At 39.9% G+C, this 13,548-nt stretch overlaps 1 protein-coding gene across 17 annotated transcripts in view; it reads right to left on the reverse strand.

Moving 5' to 3' along the window:
• MAST2 (microtubule associated serine/threonine kinase 2) overlaps positions 1-13,548 on the reverse strand; it is a 150,743-nt gene that overhangs the window by 5,997 nt on the left and 131,198 nt on the right. For 10 of the 17 annotated variants that reach the window (XR_014549533.1, XR_014549535.1, XR_014549536.1 and 7 more), the window contains 12 exons: positions 13,251-13,383; positions 12,485-12,650; positions 12,140-12,241; positions 11,633-11,755; positions 10,071-10,180; positions 8,208-8,359; positions 6,931-7,217; positions 5,732-5,947; positions 3,591-3,817; positions 2,230-2,352; positions 739-875; positions 115-302 (listed from right to left, as the gene is read on the reverse strand). Coding sequence is in view for 11 of the 17 variants with exons in the window: in XM_083620181.1 (XP_083476307.1) it covers positions 115-302; positions 739-875; positions 2,230-2,352; positions 3,591-3,817; positions 5,732-5,947; positions 6,931-7,217; positions 8,208-8,359; positions 10,071-10,180; positions 11,633-11,755; positions 12,140-12,241; positions 12,485-12,650; positions 13,251-13,383 (1,964 nt within the window). In the remaining 6 variants the exon portion in view is untranslated. The remainder of the gene's footprint in view (positions 1-114; positions 303-738; positions 876-2,229; positions 2,353-3,590; positions 3,818-5,731; positions 5,948-6,930; positions 7,218-8,207; positions 8,360-10,070; positions 10,181-11,632; positions 11,756-12,139; positions 12,242-12,484; positions 12,651-13,250; positions 13,384-13,548) is intronic. The other 7 variants (XR_014549532.1, XR_014549534.1, XR_014549537.1 and 4 more) reach the window with 1 other exon arrangement.

The following is a 13,548-nucleotide window of genomic DNA, read 5'->3' on the forward strand; positions in this document are numbered from 1 at the left end:
TGTAAGACATGTCTCCTTGTGCCCCTCAGGCTGAGAAAATTCTACATTTTTACTACCAAGTCCGAAAGATTTGCTTAAGGTCTGCCACTCTCTACTCCCTGCTTCCCCTTTTACCTGAATGTGCAGACTCAGGAGTAGATCGGTAACTCTGTGTTGGTGAACGAGGGGAGAGGTTGTGAGTAGGTGAACCAGGAACACTCTCTCCAGATGACAGAGAACGGTTGAGAGAAGACAAACTCCTGCTGGTGTGAAGCAGAGAAGCCTGCTTGGTAATCTTCCTGAACAGAGAGCTCTTCTTCTTACTGAGAAAGTGAAAGCGAATACTATCATTATTTGTAAAAACAAATAGGATCAGCATCTTTGATATGCATCTTTCCCCAGCAAAAACTTGGATCCAGCAGAGACTTCTGTAGACAAGGTGCAGGGGGGTGGGCAAATTTTGCCGGTTTCCCTTTCTCCCTGCAACCCTACCCTGTGCTATTCCCATGCAGAGGACCCTACAGGAATCCAGAGTAGATTTTTAGAAGGTGCAGATGGAGGCAATTCTGAGACCACCCTGTTCATAAGCAGGAACTTCACTTACGGAACTCTGGGTGCAACCCATAGCTTACTAAAATCGTTTCTCACTGTGTAATTCTTGTGATATAGAACATTCACTGGCAGAAGATATTTCTGCAATTTTCCTTGGCAACTGCTATCAGAGCATAATTTCATTTCCTAAGAGAAAGCATCACTAACCTTTCCTGTCCATCTTTTGTTTTGCTTTTCTTGTTCCTCCTTGCCATCTTTGATTTATAGCTGGCCTTCCGAGCTGGCCCCACTTTAATTGATGTGTTCTCAAAAGGTGTAGTAGATATGGACACTTTATTTCCACTCTGCCAACAAGAAAACACACACACACATTTTACTTATCTCTTTATCTCTCATGAGTATTTTGGTTGGGCTGGATGCTAATGCTAGGGGAAATGCCAGTCTACCACTGTGTGGCTTAAATTAGCCTCTGTAATTCTGTTTCTTCTCCAATATGTATTTATTCATTTTGTCTTTAGAAAATGCTGCTAGAAGGTCTTCTTGAGTCACAGGTTTTTCAGCTAATTAAGCAACATTTTTTCTAGTTGAAGGACAGCCCCAAATAGTTTCAACACTGTGATTCCCATTATGCAACATAAATTTATTAAGGTAACCAGAAGACAATCAAATAAATTACAACATGTCCAGCAGCTTCATGCTAGAAATTATTTCAAGCAGCATTTCCCAACTCCAGCACTTCTACTTGGTTTTCTCTTTGGTATTCCTTCCTCTTCTAAAGCATGGGTGGATTACCTGTGGACTGCCATATGTTGTTGGACCAATTCCTATAATCTTTCACTATTGACCATGGTGGCTGGGAGGTTAAGAGTCCTACAACAACAGGAGGGTCACAGTTCCCCATCCCTGCTCTAAAGAAATATTTATTCAAATTACTCCCCATTCAGGCAACAGGTTCAAAGTGCATTTGCTCCTTGCATTTCTCATGCAAGTTCCTTCTTTGTCAACTGAACTCCACTGCTGCTCCATAGCATAGGAAGGCTTGCAACTTTGGTGCAACTGTGGTGTCACAGGCACTAATCTACTTGTGAAATTGTATTCCAGAAAGCACTCCAAATGCTATTACAGTCACATTTACCATGCGGAAAAGGCTTAAGACAAATCAGAGCAAAATGCTTAAAAAAATAGTTTTCAATCTACAATGAGAGCAATAAGAGAAAATAGTGTTTTGCAGCTTAAAAATTAGAAGAATAATTCAAATAGCATGTTCCTTATGGTGAAAAAGGATTCATGTTTTAGTAATGCTGCTATTAATGGTTTTGGTTCATCTGCCTCTATTTTTCTAGTACAATATGCTAGGCTCTGTATTGCAGAAGCCTTAACAACGCAAGACTCCTTGAAACTTTTACCCTGCCTCTCAAAACCAATCTTCAGGACAGTGTACAATATAGTAATCAAAATACAAATAAAATAATTAAAACTAATGAACAGCATACAAAGAGCAACATACAAAAGCAACATAGATTAAAATCATCAGCAAGATAAAGCAAAGTCTGGGGAAATAAATGGTCAGACACCAATATGACACAAAGGGATACTCCAGGAGAACCTCCTTGGGCTAAGCATCCCTTTTTTTATTAAGTATTTATGTTTATGCACATTGCACTTGTCGCACAGCACGTGTGTATACTCCATCTTTACCTTCAAGACCAACTCCACCACTTCAGTATGAACCAGTCCATGTACAGGCTCTCCATTCACATGGGTTATCAAGTCCCCTTCTCTCAGACCAGCCTCACTTGCAGGGCCACCTTCTTCTACATGCTGACAATATAGAGACAATACATCAATTTCAACAAATCATCTGTTCATGTTATTTGCCCTCAACTCTACATACAAACCAGTCTCAGAATTTCCATGCACTATATGCTATAAGGCGATGCTATGCTCACTACCAAGTTTTTCATTTGGAGCTTTGTGAAGATATAAATGAACTGCCTCATACCAAGTCAGACCGCTGGCTCATCTAGCCCACTCGTCTATCTAGTGTAGGTTCTCTGGGGTCTCAGGCAGAGGTCTTTCTCAGCTTATCTACCTAACTGGAAATGTCAGGGACTGCACCTGGGGCCTTATAGCTGCATGGCATGTGGTGTGGTTCTGCTACTCATCTCTAAGTTATTAATAATAATTTCTCTCCCAATACAAATAGTTATGAATATTTATGAGTCAAGATGGGTAAACAATCAATTGCAACCATGAAAACAAACAACCCAAATGATGACGTGTTCAATTTGTGGCATGTGATCCTGTGCCTTATGACAGCTAAGTCTTCTACATAATGCAGTCCTTGTCAAGGTCAAGCAGAATAAGGATCAGAAGCAGATTTACAAAAGCAATTATTCTATTCCATATTATTATTGTATCACTGATAATTAGATTCAAACAATAATCACCATTTTGATGAGGAAACCTTAAGTGATGTCTATAGGGAAATTGGGCACTCTTTCCCCTCCCATTTCTTTTTTTCTTTTTAACCTGTGAGCATCGTGCAATTAAAACTGAGAAACATTCTTTGTGGGGAATGGCTCTGGCAAACAATCGCATATAAACTTCAAAAAGAGAACACGTATACAAGACAGGCTGTCTGAGAATACGGGTGAAGGAGAAACAGCAAGCACACACAGCAAGCCCCTTGTATAATTCACAGCTGAACTGAATTCCAAGTCCCTAGTCAATTCAGTGGGAAGACAGTGATGCTTTAAGACATGTAATCAACTCCAGGCAGATGTGTGAAAAATCCTAAGGGAAGGAGATGATCCGAAGCAGACCATCATTGTCAACACAGCTCAGAAGGAATTAAATGTAATTAACCCAGGGGTTACAACTCTGATAGGGAGCTTCCCACCCCCCACCCATATATTTCTGTAGAAGAGAGACACCATTTCTGCGTTGATTCTGAGAAGAGCCAAGGAAAAACAAGGGATTTTATTGGGCCCAGTTAATTAAAGGTTCTTTCCAAATTAGGCTATAAGCGAGTCATATCATGACTGAGAGGAACGTACCCAGACCATGTGTTGCACTGTGTAGACATCACTGTTCCCCATGTAGACTCTAATAGCACGAAGTGTGAAGCCGTATTTCTTCCCAGCTCGGTGGATGATGATTGGTGGTTTGGGATTCATGACAGCAGGAGAAAAGTCCCGACTTGGAGATGAGTCTCTTGAAGATGGATTGGAGGAGAGAGAATGAGGTGACATTGGACTGGCCAATGGAGAACACGTATGGTGCTCTACATGAAAATAAAGAAGGACTGCAAATTAGAAAGCCTGGTTTTCATAAGAAAATACAATGTGCATTAAATTATGAAAGCGGAACCAACTATCTTGATTTGTAACACTTGTAGAATTATAGCACTTGCATTTGAAAAAGCCTAGTGACACTTGATCCCTCTTTTCTTGGCCATTGAAAATATGTTTTAACAAATCAACATCAGAGAAACGGAATATCAGGATTGTGCATTATTTGTCACCGCTAACCTAGCCAAGTTATACTCTTATTCTGTAACTGACCTGTAAGCATGTCCTAAAAAATATTCTGATTTCAGATCTGAAGCTATGGGTTTTTCTTCTTCTATAAAATCACCTGTCTGAAAAGGAGTGATTTGACAGGCTTAACATGATCAAGAGGTTGGAGCACCTTCCTCATGAAGAAAGCCTGAAGTGTTTTGGCTGTTTAGTTTGGAAAAATTACAGAAGGCATGACGGAAGTTTAGAAAAATATTAATGGTATAGAGCAGGGGTGTCAAACTCAAATTCATCGGGGGGCCGCATCAGCAGTTTGGTCACCCTCAAAGGGCCGGTTGTTCAGGCAGCCGTTGGATCTGTCACATCACAGGATGGCATGCGCTCAATATAAAAACAAGTGGAGGTTTCCTGAATGCATGTAAAGTGGAGGTTTCCTGTGTAGAACGGCCAGCGCCGCTAGAGGGCAGACGTTCTCTGGCTTGTAGGCTGCCGCGCATGCGCTGAAGAGGCGGCTTTCTTGTGTCAAAAAAAAAAAGCGAGAATAAAAGGTGAAAGCTGGCGGCCGGCGGCGGCTACACGGGCCACATGACGAGGTCTGGCGGGCTGGATTCGGCCCGCGGGCCTTGTGTTTGACACCCGTGGTATAGAGAAATGTTTCATATAAACAGACAGACCCTAGGAACATGAAATGAAACTGATGGCCACTTGAATCAAGAGTCAGGACATTAAAAAGAAGCACTTTTGCACACTGCCCATAAATATGGCATTTAATACCATAGGATGATGTGGGATTAAGCAACTTCATAAAGGATATTCATCCACAGCCACTGGCTGTGAACTGAATTGCCATATTCCCTATTCACTGTTTAACCACACTGTCTAGTATACCAGACAATGGGAGCAAACAGCAGGTGGTCATGGTTAAGTAAACGGGAAATATTGGCCCACATTGACTAACTTCTGGACATAAAATGGTGAACTTGACCACAGATATGAACCAATACTGTCTATGGCAGGCAATGAGAAAAAAGGCAAACCCACACAGCAAATTTTACCCATTTGAAACTCATTCTGTTGACTTAAGTAGTGAATTCACCCACAGCTTGTTCTTTCAATGAATGTTAGAGCTAATGACATGCCGGGAGCAGTGCACAGCTCCTTAAGAATGAGCCGTCAGGAGAGGGTTATATGCAAATAGCTGCCTAGGGCCATATTGCTGCCACATTGAGGTTAGATTTCTATTTCTATGGTTCAAATGAACTTAGTAACTTGATCCATTGCAGCATATATTTTTTTGCACCATCTCAGCTGTTCATGAAATTCTTGAAATGCAGTAATGTCGGTAGATGCCTGCACAGCTACAAGACACCTACATTTTTCTCATGCTTGCAATTTTAACATGCTGCTCCATAAACATCTACAAACAAAAGAAGCTGCATTTTAAGAAACTATAATAAAATAGCTTATGGTAGATGTAGTTAAAAAGCTGACAAATAAATTGCTGTCCTTGATATATAATTGTGTTATAAATGGCAAATCATTGCATCTTCACCGCCAGAACAACATGACTTTAAATGAATCTTGGCCCAACTTGAAATATATAAAGGTATTACTTCAAGTGCTTAAAAGTCCTCTGGTTTTAAGCAAGTCACCCAAATAATACTCTTTCCGTATCTTACCTGAAGGAATTAGGAGAGAGAGGGCTGTGGCTGATGCTGACTTAATCACTTTATTAACAGGACGTGTGGTCCGTTTTTCCCCAGACTCCCCAGAGAGTAGCCTATGTCGGGCTCGCCGCACTGCCAAGTCACTTGTGGCTTTAGGAGTAGTAAACTCTGGGCCCTCGTTGCTATTACTGCGAGTGCACTGATCAGAGAAGTCTGTAGTGCTTCCAGCTACAATATCAATTAAAATAGATTAGAACCATAGGGAATTTCTAACAGTCTGTTCCCCTGCAGGCACGTATATGAAATCAAAGTCATGTTTACACACAGCCCGACAGTGAACTTTCCTCAGAAGCAAACCCAAGCCCTGAAGCCTTATTTATAGATGCATTTAACTAGGGGTGTTATAATCTCAACAAAATTACCATGTTTTCCTTCTGCTACAAAAACACATAATTAAGCCAAAGAAACTTCACCCCAAACACCCTGAATAAAGCTAACTCTGCTACTGTGTTGGAAGTAGCAGAAGTCTGAGATTTTTTTGGGGGGGAGGGGTGGTATTAAAGGTCCAAACATGATGAAAAAAGAAGACCAGTTAGGCTATCAACAAAAGTTGGGGACAAAGACCACAACCTGTTTGTTTGCTACTTCTGAACAAGATGTTCTGTATTATAGAAGGCATTATGAGATAGCTTTTAATATTTTAACATGGACCCGGCAAAAAAGCAGTCCAGCTTTTTTAAGGTTCCAAAGTGAAGCCAGCTGTTGGCCCTGTGGAACTGTGCAAACTTGAGTAACAAGCTTCTTGAGAAACAATCTCCTTACCTGCGACAGGTGAGCAAGACTGCAACTCCCTGCCACCCAGGTCTATCTATATCACCTCAGAGAGATCACTGGACATCTATGTGTGGGTTAACATCTGAATACGGTTTATTAATGTAAAATCCAGTGCATGTAGTGCCAAATTGCATTGTTGATCCCCAGACTGTGTGGGTGGTATCACCCACACTGTTCAGATCTATGTGACATTTATGCACATACTCCCTGTTCAATATGACGCCTATGCATAGATGATTAACAGAACAGAGGAATCCCGGGAGGCAAAATCTTTCTACCCCATATTGTGTAGGGAGATGTTTAGAATGACCTGCCCAGATAACAATAAGCTTAGTGCACCTAGCGGAGACAATGCTTCCATCTTGAAAGGCACATACCTGTCAGTGTTGAGCTGCTCATATTACTGACAGTTGAAGAGGGTGTTTTTAACCCATCCTCATCATCCAGTTGTAGTTCTCGCTCCACAGGTTGTTCTGGAATTGGAAGAGGGTGGCTTTCCCTTGGCTGCGTCCCATCCAGCTGTTTCTTTTTACCTTCTTCCTCAGCTGAAATGGCAAAGCGGGGCATGTCTAGAAGCCCAGAGCATCGCCGGCGGACAGTCAGAGGTGGACTGGAGTCACTCTCTGTGTGAGAGGATTCAGACACTGAGAGATGTTTACGCAGTCTGGGGGGAAGAGAACAGAACAAACCCCAGATAATTTATTTTTCAGGAAGTTGGTGATTTCAAGATGCAGCTACTGTTAATGATATACAAGCATAATAAAGCAAAAGTCAAGAATGATCTACCGTATTTTTTGCTCTATAAGACTCACTTTTTCCCTCCTAAAAAGTAAGGGGAAATGTGTGTGTGTCTTATGGAGCGAATGCAGGCTGCGCAGCTATCCCAGAAGCCAGAACAGCAAGAGGGATTGCTGCTTTCACTGTGCAGCGATCCCTCTTGCTGTTCTGGCTTCTGAGATTCAGAATAATTTTTTTTCTTGTTTTCCTCCTCCAAAAACTAGGTGTGTCTTGTGGTCTGGTGCGTCTTATAGAGCGAAAAATACGGTAGTTGGAGCAAACTTTGACATGCTTATAAAAAAGGCAAAATAATTTGGTGCTATGATTTGTTAATCAAAGTGATGGTATTTCAGTCAAGACAGAACTGAAATTAGATGATTTGAAAAGACTGAAAAGCCACTATTGAAGCCACAAATTTCACAAATATGTTGGTATTCAGCATAATCAAAAGTACCAATACGTTTCTTTAAATACATGACTGTAAAAACCTCTACACTGGTATTTATTTGGATGTTCCAAGTGAGCATCCCTTTCAGACAAAAGGTAGCCAACATGGTGTCTGTCATTCAGATGCTATGGAGTACAATTTCCATTAGCCTGAGCCACCACAGTCAATTGTCAGAGAAAAGACGAGCTGTGGCTCACAACATCTGGGGAGCACTGTGTTGATTAAGACCCCTCACAAAATACTTTTTTGCTTAATAGTAAAATTCGTTGCATTATATTTGTTGTGATAAAAGTCTGGCAACGCTTCATGGAATATTAGCATATTATGAAGTTTATCTGTTCATACACTGCTTCTTTGCCCCCACAAACATTATTTTAATCCAGAGGCAGGGAGAAAAAGTAAAGGACACCTAGCATTTGTTACGCTCACATTTCAGGAGACCCAATCACCCAGCTGCGGTCTCGACACTTCAGGCCAAGGCTTTCTAGTCTGTCATCTTTTTCCTCACTCAGGCTACGCTTGGTAGGTGGTGGCGTTTTCCTCTCTTCATGGATGGAAAGACGTTCCATACTGCTGTACACCTATAGGTACAATCAAATTGTATATCAGAATGACAACGGTCACTGATAGACTCTTTAAATTGCAGGATATTTCAGAATTCCAATTTTTAAACTGAAAAGATGGAATTGGCAATGTCCTTTAATTATCTGCTGAAGCCAACAAAAAGATGTAGGTGCACACAAATTGCTGTTATTTCTGTAAAGTGCTTTTAAGTTCTATGCTTGCAACAGAGGTTTTGGAAAACAAAGCTTCAGCAGTTTAATTAATGGTGAGGGTGTTAAGATTTCCAACCCCAGAGAAAATCTATTTCTAGAAATTCTGTAGTACAAGCTTAACCAAGAAAGATTTTTTAAAAAAGAAATCCTACACCCTACTGACTAATTTGCTTAGTCAATCATGCCTCAACAACTGCTTTACAATGACATTTTAAATCATTGAACAGTTAACAGGAGAGAGAGAGAGAGAAATCTGTGTTTATAAGACTGAACTCAACTGAGAACCTGATTTGCATATGAGACTGATGAAAACAACATTATTAAAAATTCACAACATCAACAGGATAGCCATTAATAAATTATCTGGATGAATTGTCAGACAACATTTTCAAACTATAATGAGCCTTTCATGCCACCCACAAGATGAATGCTGTATTATTTTTCAGAGCTCAAGACACAGGCACGGCTACATCAGCTCAGTTTTGCACCGTGTCCCCCCAAATACTGCATCTGTACCTCATTTTGTGCCTCATCACTGAGTATTCTGGTTTAAAAGTCAAATTTCAAAATCCATTTGGATTTTTCTAGAGAGCTCCTTGAGCAGGACATAAGGCAAAGGCATTCTGCTCATGCCTATTAGTATTGCTAATTACTAAGCAACCATCATGTTCTAGGATCTTTTCTGAAAATCCTGCTACGAATTTTCAATTTCCTCCTAACGTCTTTTATATTCTTCTACTGAAATAATTCCCAAAACAGGCCTGCTTATGTGTGTCATCTCTAACAAGTTCCTACCCCCACAAAAGTTGACAGAGAAGGTATGTTGCTCTTTGGTTAATTCAATCCCATCAATCAGAGCACGGAACTCTGTTGGGCCCAGAGTCCATTTACAAATGGGCATCTCTTGTACAGGTAAGTAATTACAGTGGTACCTTGGTTCTCAAACACCTTGGTATTCAAACAACTTGGAAGCTAGAACTGCAAACCCAAAGTAAGTGTTCCAGTTTGCGAACTTTTTTCAGAAGCTGGATGTACTCCGTTTTGAGCGCCACGATTCCATTTTGAGTGTTACTCTTTCTATCTGTTTTTGCTATTTATTTTGAGTTTTTGTTTTTACAGCTCTTTTGTTTTTGTTTTTGTGACTGTGTGGAACCCAGTTCAGCTACTGATTGATTGATTGTGTGACTACAGTACATTGTTTATTGCTTTCATTTTATGGATCAATGGTTTCATTAGATAGTAAAATTCATGTTAAATTGCTGTTTTAGGGGTTGTTTTTAAAAGACTGGAACAGATTAATCCATTTTGCATTACTTTATATGGGAAAGTGCACCTTGGTTTAGAAACGCTTTGATTTTGGAACGGATTTCTGGAACAGATTAAGTTTGAGAACCAAGGTACCACTGTACCTCCTAAACAGCCTAGCTTCCATGTAAGTTATAGAGATCATACAGCTGTTCGTACTATTTTGACCACAACAGAGTTCAAATCCCATCTATTTATTAAAAATATATACCTTGCTAAACCTTGGTGAACATGAGGAAAACTGCCTGAGTTCCACATGATCATCGTCATTCGTGTCATCCTCTTCCTCAGAATCTAAATGCTGATATCGCTCGGTGCGAGCTGCAAACGAGAACACAAAATTGAGGTCATGTATTCAACAGGCAAGGAACAGTTGGCACTCTTGGGATTTACAAATAAATATCCTACTTGAGATCAGGGACTTTCCTGAGATTTACAAATTATACAAGTGGAATATAATTTGGCTTGATTCTTAGATAGCAGTCATTTTTTTCTTTCACCATCAAATTTTCATTTCTCCTGACCATAAGGTACACAAAGTTATCAAAACAAATTACAAAAGTACAGCTCTTTCGAACTTTTGAAACCAAAGATTCAGGCAGTTCTCCTGACAGTCCACCATGACTACAATAAAAAGGCGGAGTTCCAATTATTAACATCATGGTTGTAGAAATCCTGTTAGCCTGGCTGTGAACATTCAAATTACTTTTAATATAGTTTTGCTACAGCAAGAGCAACTGAAGCTACTTTTACTGTTATACCTCTGTGACACTTGCAGAATAAACAACAGATTGTCTGTTAGCTGCACTAATATTCACATCCTCAAGTAGCTGAGACAATAAATATACTCAACGCATCTTGACAACAGAACGGTGGGACCGAAAAGTGAGAACTTTTCTTAGCAGAAACCAATTCAATTGTAATTGGTAGTTTTCATAGCGATGATGGAACTTAATCATTGCATATAAGGAGCAATGGGCTAGCAAGACAGAATGACAATTAGCCTAATTTTAAATTCTAATTTTGAAACTGACATCTCAAAACAACAAACCAAAATACTTAATTGAGCTGCTTGATGCACATGCTGTGCTGCAGAAGTAAATAAAATCCACCTTTTCAGGTACATATTGATTATAGTTGGCCTCAACACCAGCTGCATGCTGTATAGGAGACAGAAATGACAATTCCTATCTGGGAGGCTTAGCTTGAAAGAAAACCTGTATCTGGGTAAGGTAGACTTCTCAAGGCCTTTTGTCAGCTTTCTCAAATTCGAAGCTCTCTCTACAATAGTCTACAAATTGTCTTTTATATTACTATGAGTAGTTTAGTGCAAACTTTATAGATCAGTATGTGCAACAGATCATCCTTAGTGGTCTTGCCTATTTTATAGCATTCTCCCTGTTACTACTTCATTTCCTCATATAACACCAACTTACAATGCACAAAGTTTTACTTTCAAATCCAATCCAGCTAAAAGCTTATCATGAGTTTATCTGCACAATGCAAAAGAACCTTAATATAACTCAGACTTCTGAACATTACACTGGGATCCCAGAATGACATTTTTTTCAAGGTGCAATGCAGTATGAGGCTGTATGAGTGTGTGATTTCTGAATCAGAAGGTTGAATGGGTTTTATCTGAAAGCTCAAAATATGCTCATAACTCCCTTTCATTAACAGGTTTGCAAGCTACTTACGTGCACATCTTAATACACAATATTAACAATAATACTGAAAATCATCAACAGTTAACAGTCAACTTTTCCCCCTTACTGTCAAAGTAGCTTGTGTCATCTTCCGATTCTAACTGTGGAATAAATTCTGCCTTTTGTCGGAGCAATCCATTCCAGTCCAAATCCTTGAAGAATCTGTGTTGCTTCACCTCAAAAGCACTCCCTGAAATGACAACATTGTTAGGAATTCTTAAACCATGTCATAGTAAATGAAGCCAGTAAGTCTACCCTTCAAAAAATGTTTAAACATCAGTCTACTGTTAGAACAAAGTAGAGCTCAACTGCAAGACCCAATTGCTATGATGGGAACAAGTCAGGGAATGGGGGAAAAATTGCACCATTCAGCTCTTGCTCCCCATTTGTAAGGACATATTTCTGCTGCAGAACCCTATACACTTTTAATGGCCACTCTGCCAAAGGCTGAGGAAACAGCAGATCACTGAGAAGGTTAACTGCATGGTCACCATACTCCCCCCTTGCAATTAGCAGGTTTGGGGGTTGTATTTCAGAGTTTCCCACAACCGTTTTGATAAAAATGAGTTTGTACCTGTTCCCAGCCTTTCCATAGGATTTTGTCGGAGAAGTTTACCGATGAGGTCCTGTGCATCTAGTGGTAAAGCATCATCTCCTTCTGGCCAGGCAATTTCATCTATATAAATTAGTTTGATAGGATTAGAATAGAAAAATGCAGTATTCTGCTCAGGGAATGTGCTCAGGGAATGAGACTTTTATTGCCTTCCCTGCAAAGATGCAGCTCTCTGTGCCGTACAAAAGCTGTTCCTGCAGGGTCAGTGGAACTTCCCAACACCTCTTGAGCCAAATAAGTAGGCTTGGAGCCATTCACCAAATACAGGGAGACAACACTTTTTGCTTATAAAGGTAGGACACATACCATGGATAACTTGTCCAAATAATTCTTCCGGTGTGTCGCCAAAAAAAGGAACGCAGCCAACTAGAAACTCATACAAGATTACTCCCATGGCCCACCAATCCACAGGCTTTCCATAACCCTGCCGCAAGATCACTTCTGGAGCAATGTATTCTGGAGTCCCACACACCTGAACAAGAAGCAGGGGGAGGGGAGATAAATGAGCTATTGCATTCAAAATCACTGTTGTTCCACACAGCTCAAGGAATGAAGATTATCTTTCCTAATGGAAGCATCCCAGAGAATGTAACTTCATATTAGAAAACTTAAAACCCCACACCAAAGCCAATTAGGAGTTACAAAGTTACTGCAATTATCCTGAGACGGTTCAGAAGATTTTAAAAACAAAACTTTTGTCCATTTATAGTTGAAGCTTTCTTCATAAATAAAATGCATCCATGAAGACAACTCTTATTCCTGTTTTATTTCATTAAGAAGTCCAATAGTGCCACGGCTTTGAACAAATTATATAAGGAATTTTAACTTTCAAATGTTTGAAGATGTACACAAGGGTCATCAGCATGAATGTAGCTTTGCAGTCAAAATGGAACTGTATCTGTACCTGCCCTATACTTAGGGATCTTTAATAAATATGGATTTTATTATACCACCTGTGGATCAAAGAGATACGTGTCACAAAACCTGCAGGGCACATACTTGCTACTGGCTTCCTTAAAGAACAGCATGTGCAGTTATTTATAGATGTTTCAAAAAGAAAACTTCAAAGTACCTGCTTATCCAAGAATTCTCTGGCATCTTTCTCAATGTGTCCTTCATATAGGTTGGTTGTCAAGCTCATTAAGCCAATTTTAGAGAGGCCAAAGTCTGTCAGCTTGATGTGACCCATCGATGTTATGAGAAGACTGAAGCAAAAATAGGTAAGTGTTACTGAAAAGTAAAGCAAACTAAAGTTTTATACAATGTTATACTATTTATGATCTACCAAAACACTTGATTAAAGGTCCGTAATTTAGAGTCTTGACTGCCACATAGTATACAGGCAAACTTCCACAGGCAGAGAATTCTAC

This window comes from Podarcis filfolensis, assembly GCF_964270895.1.
Source record: "Podarcis filfolensis genome assembly, chromosome: 6".
NCBI classification, from domain to species: domain Eukaryota; kingdom Metazoa; phylum Chordata; class Lepidosauria; order Squamata; family Lacertidae; genus Podarcis; species Podarcis filfolensis.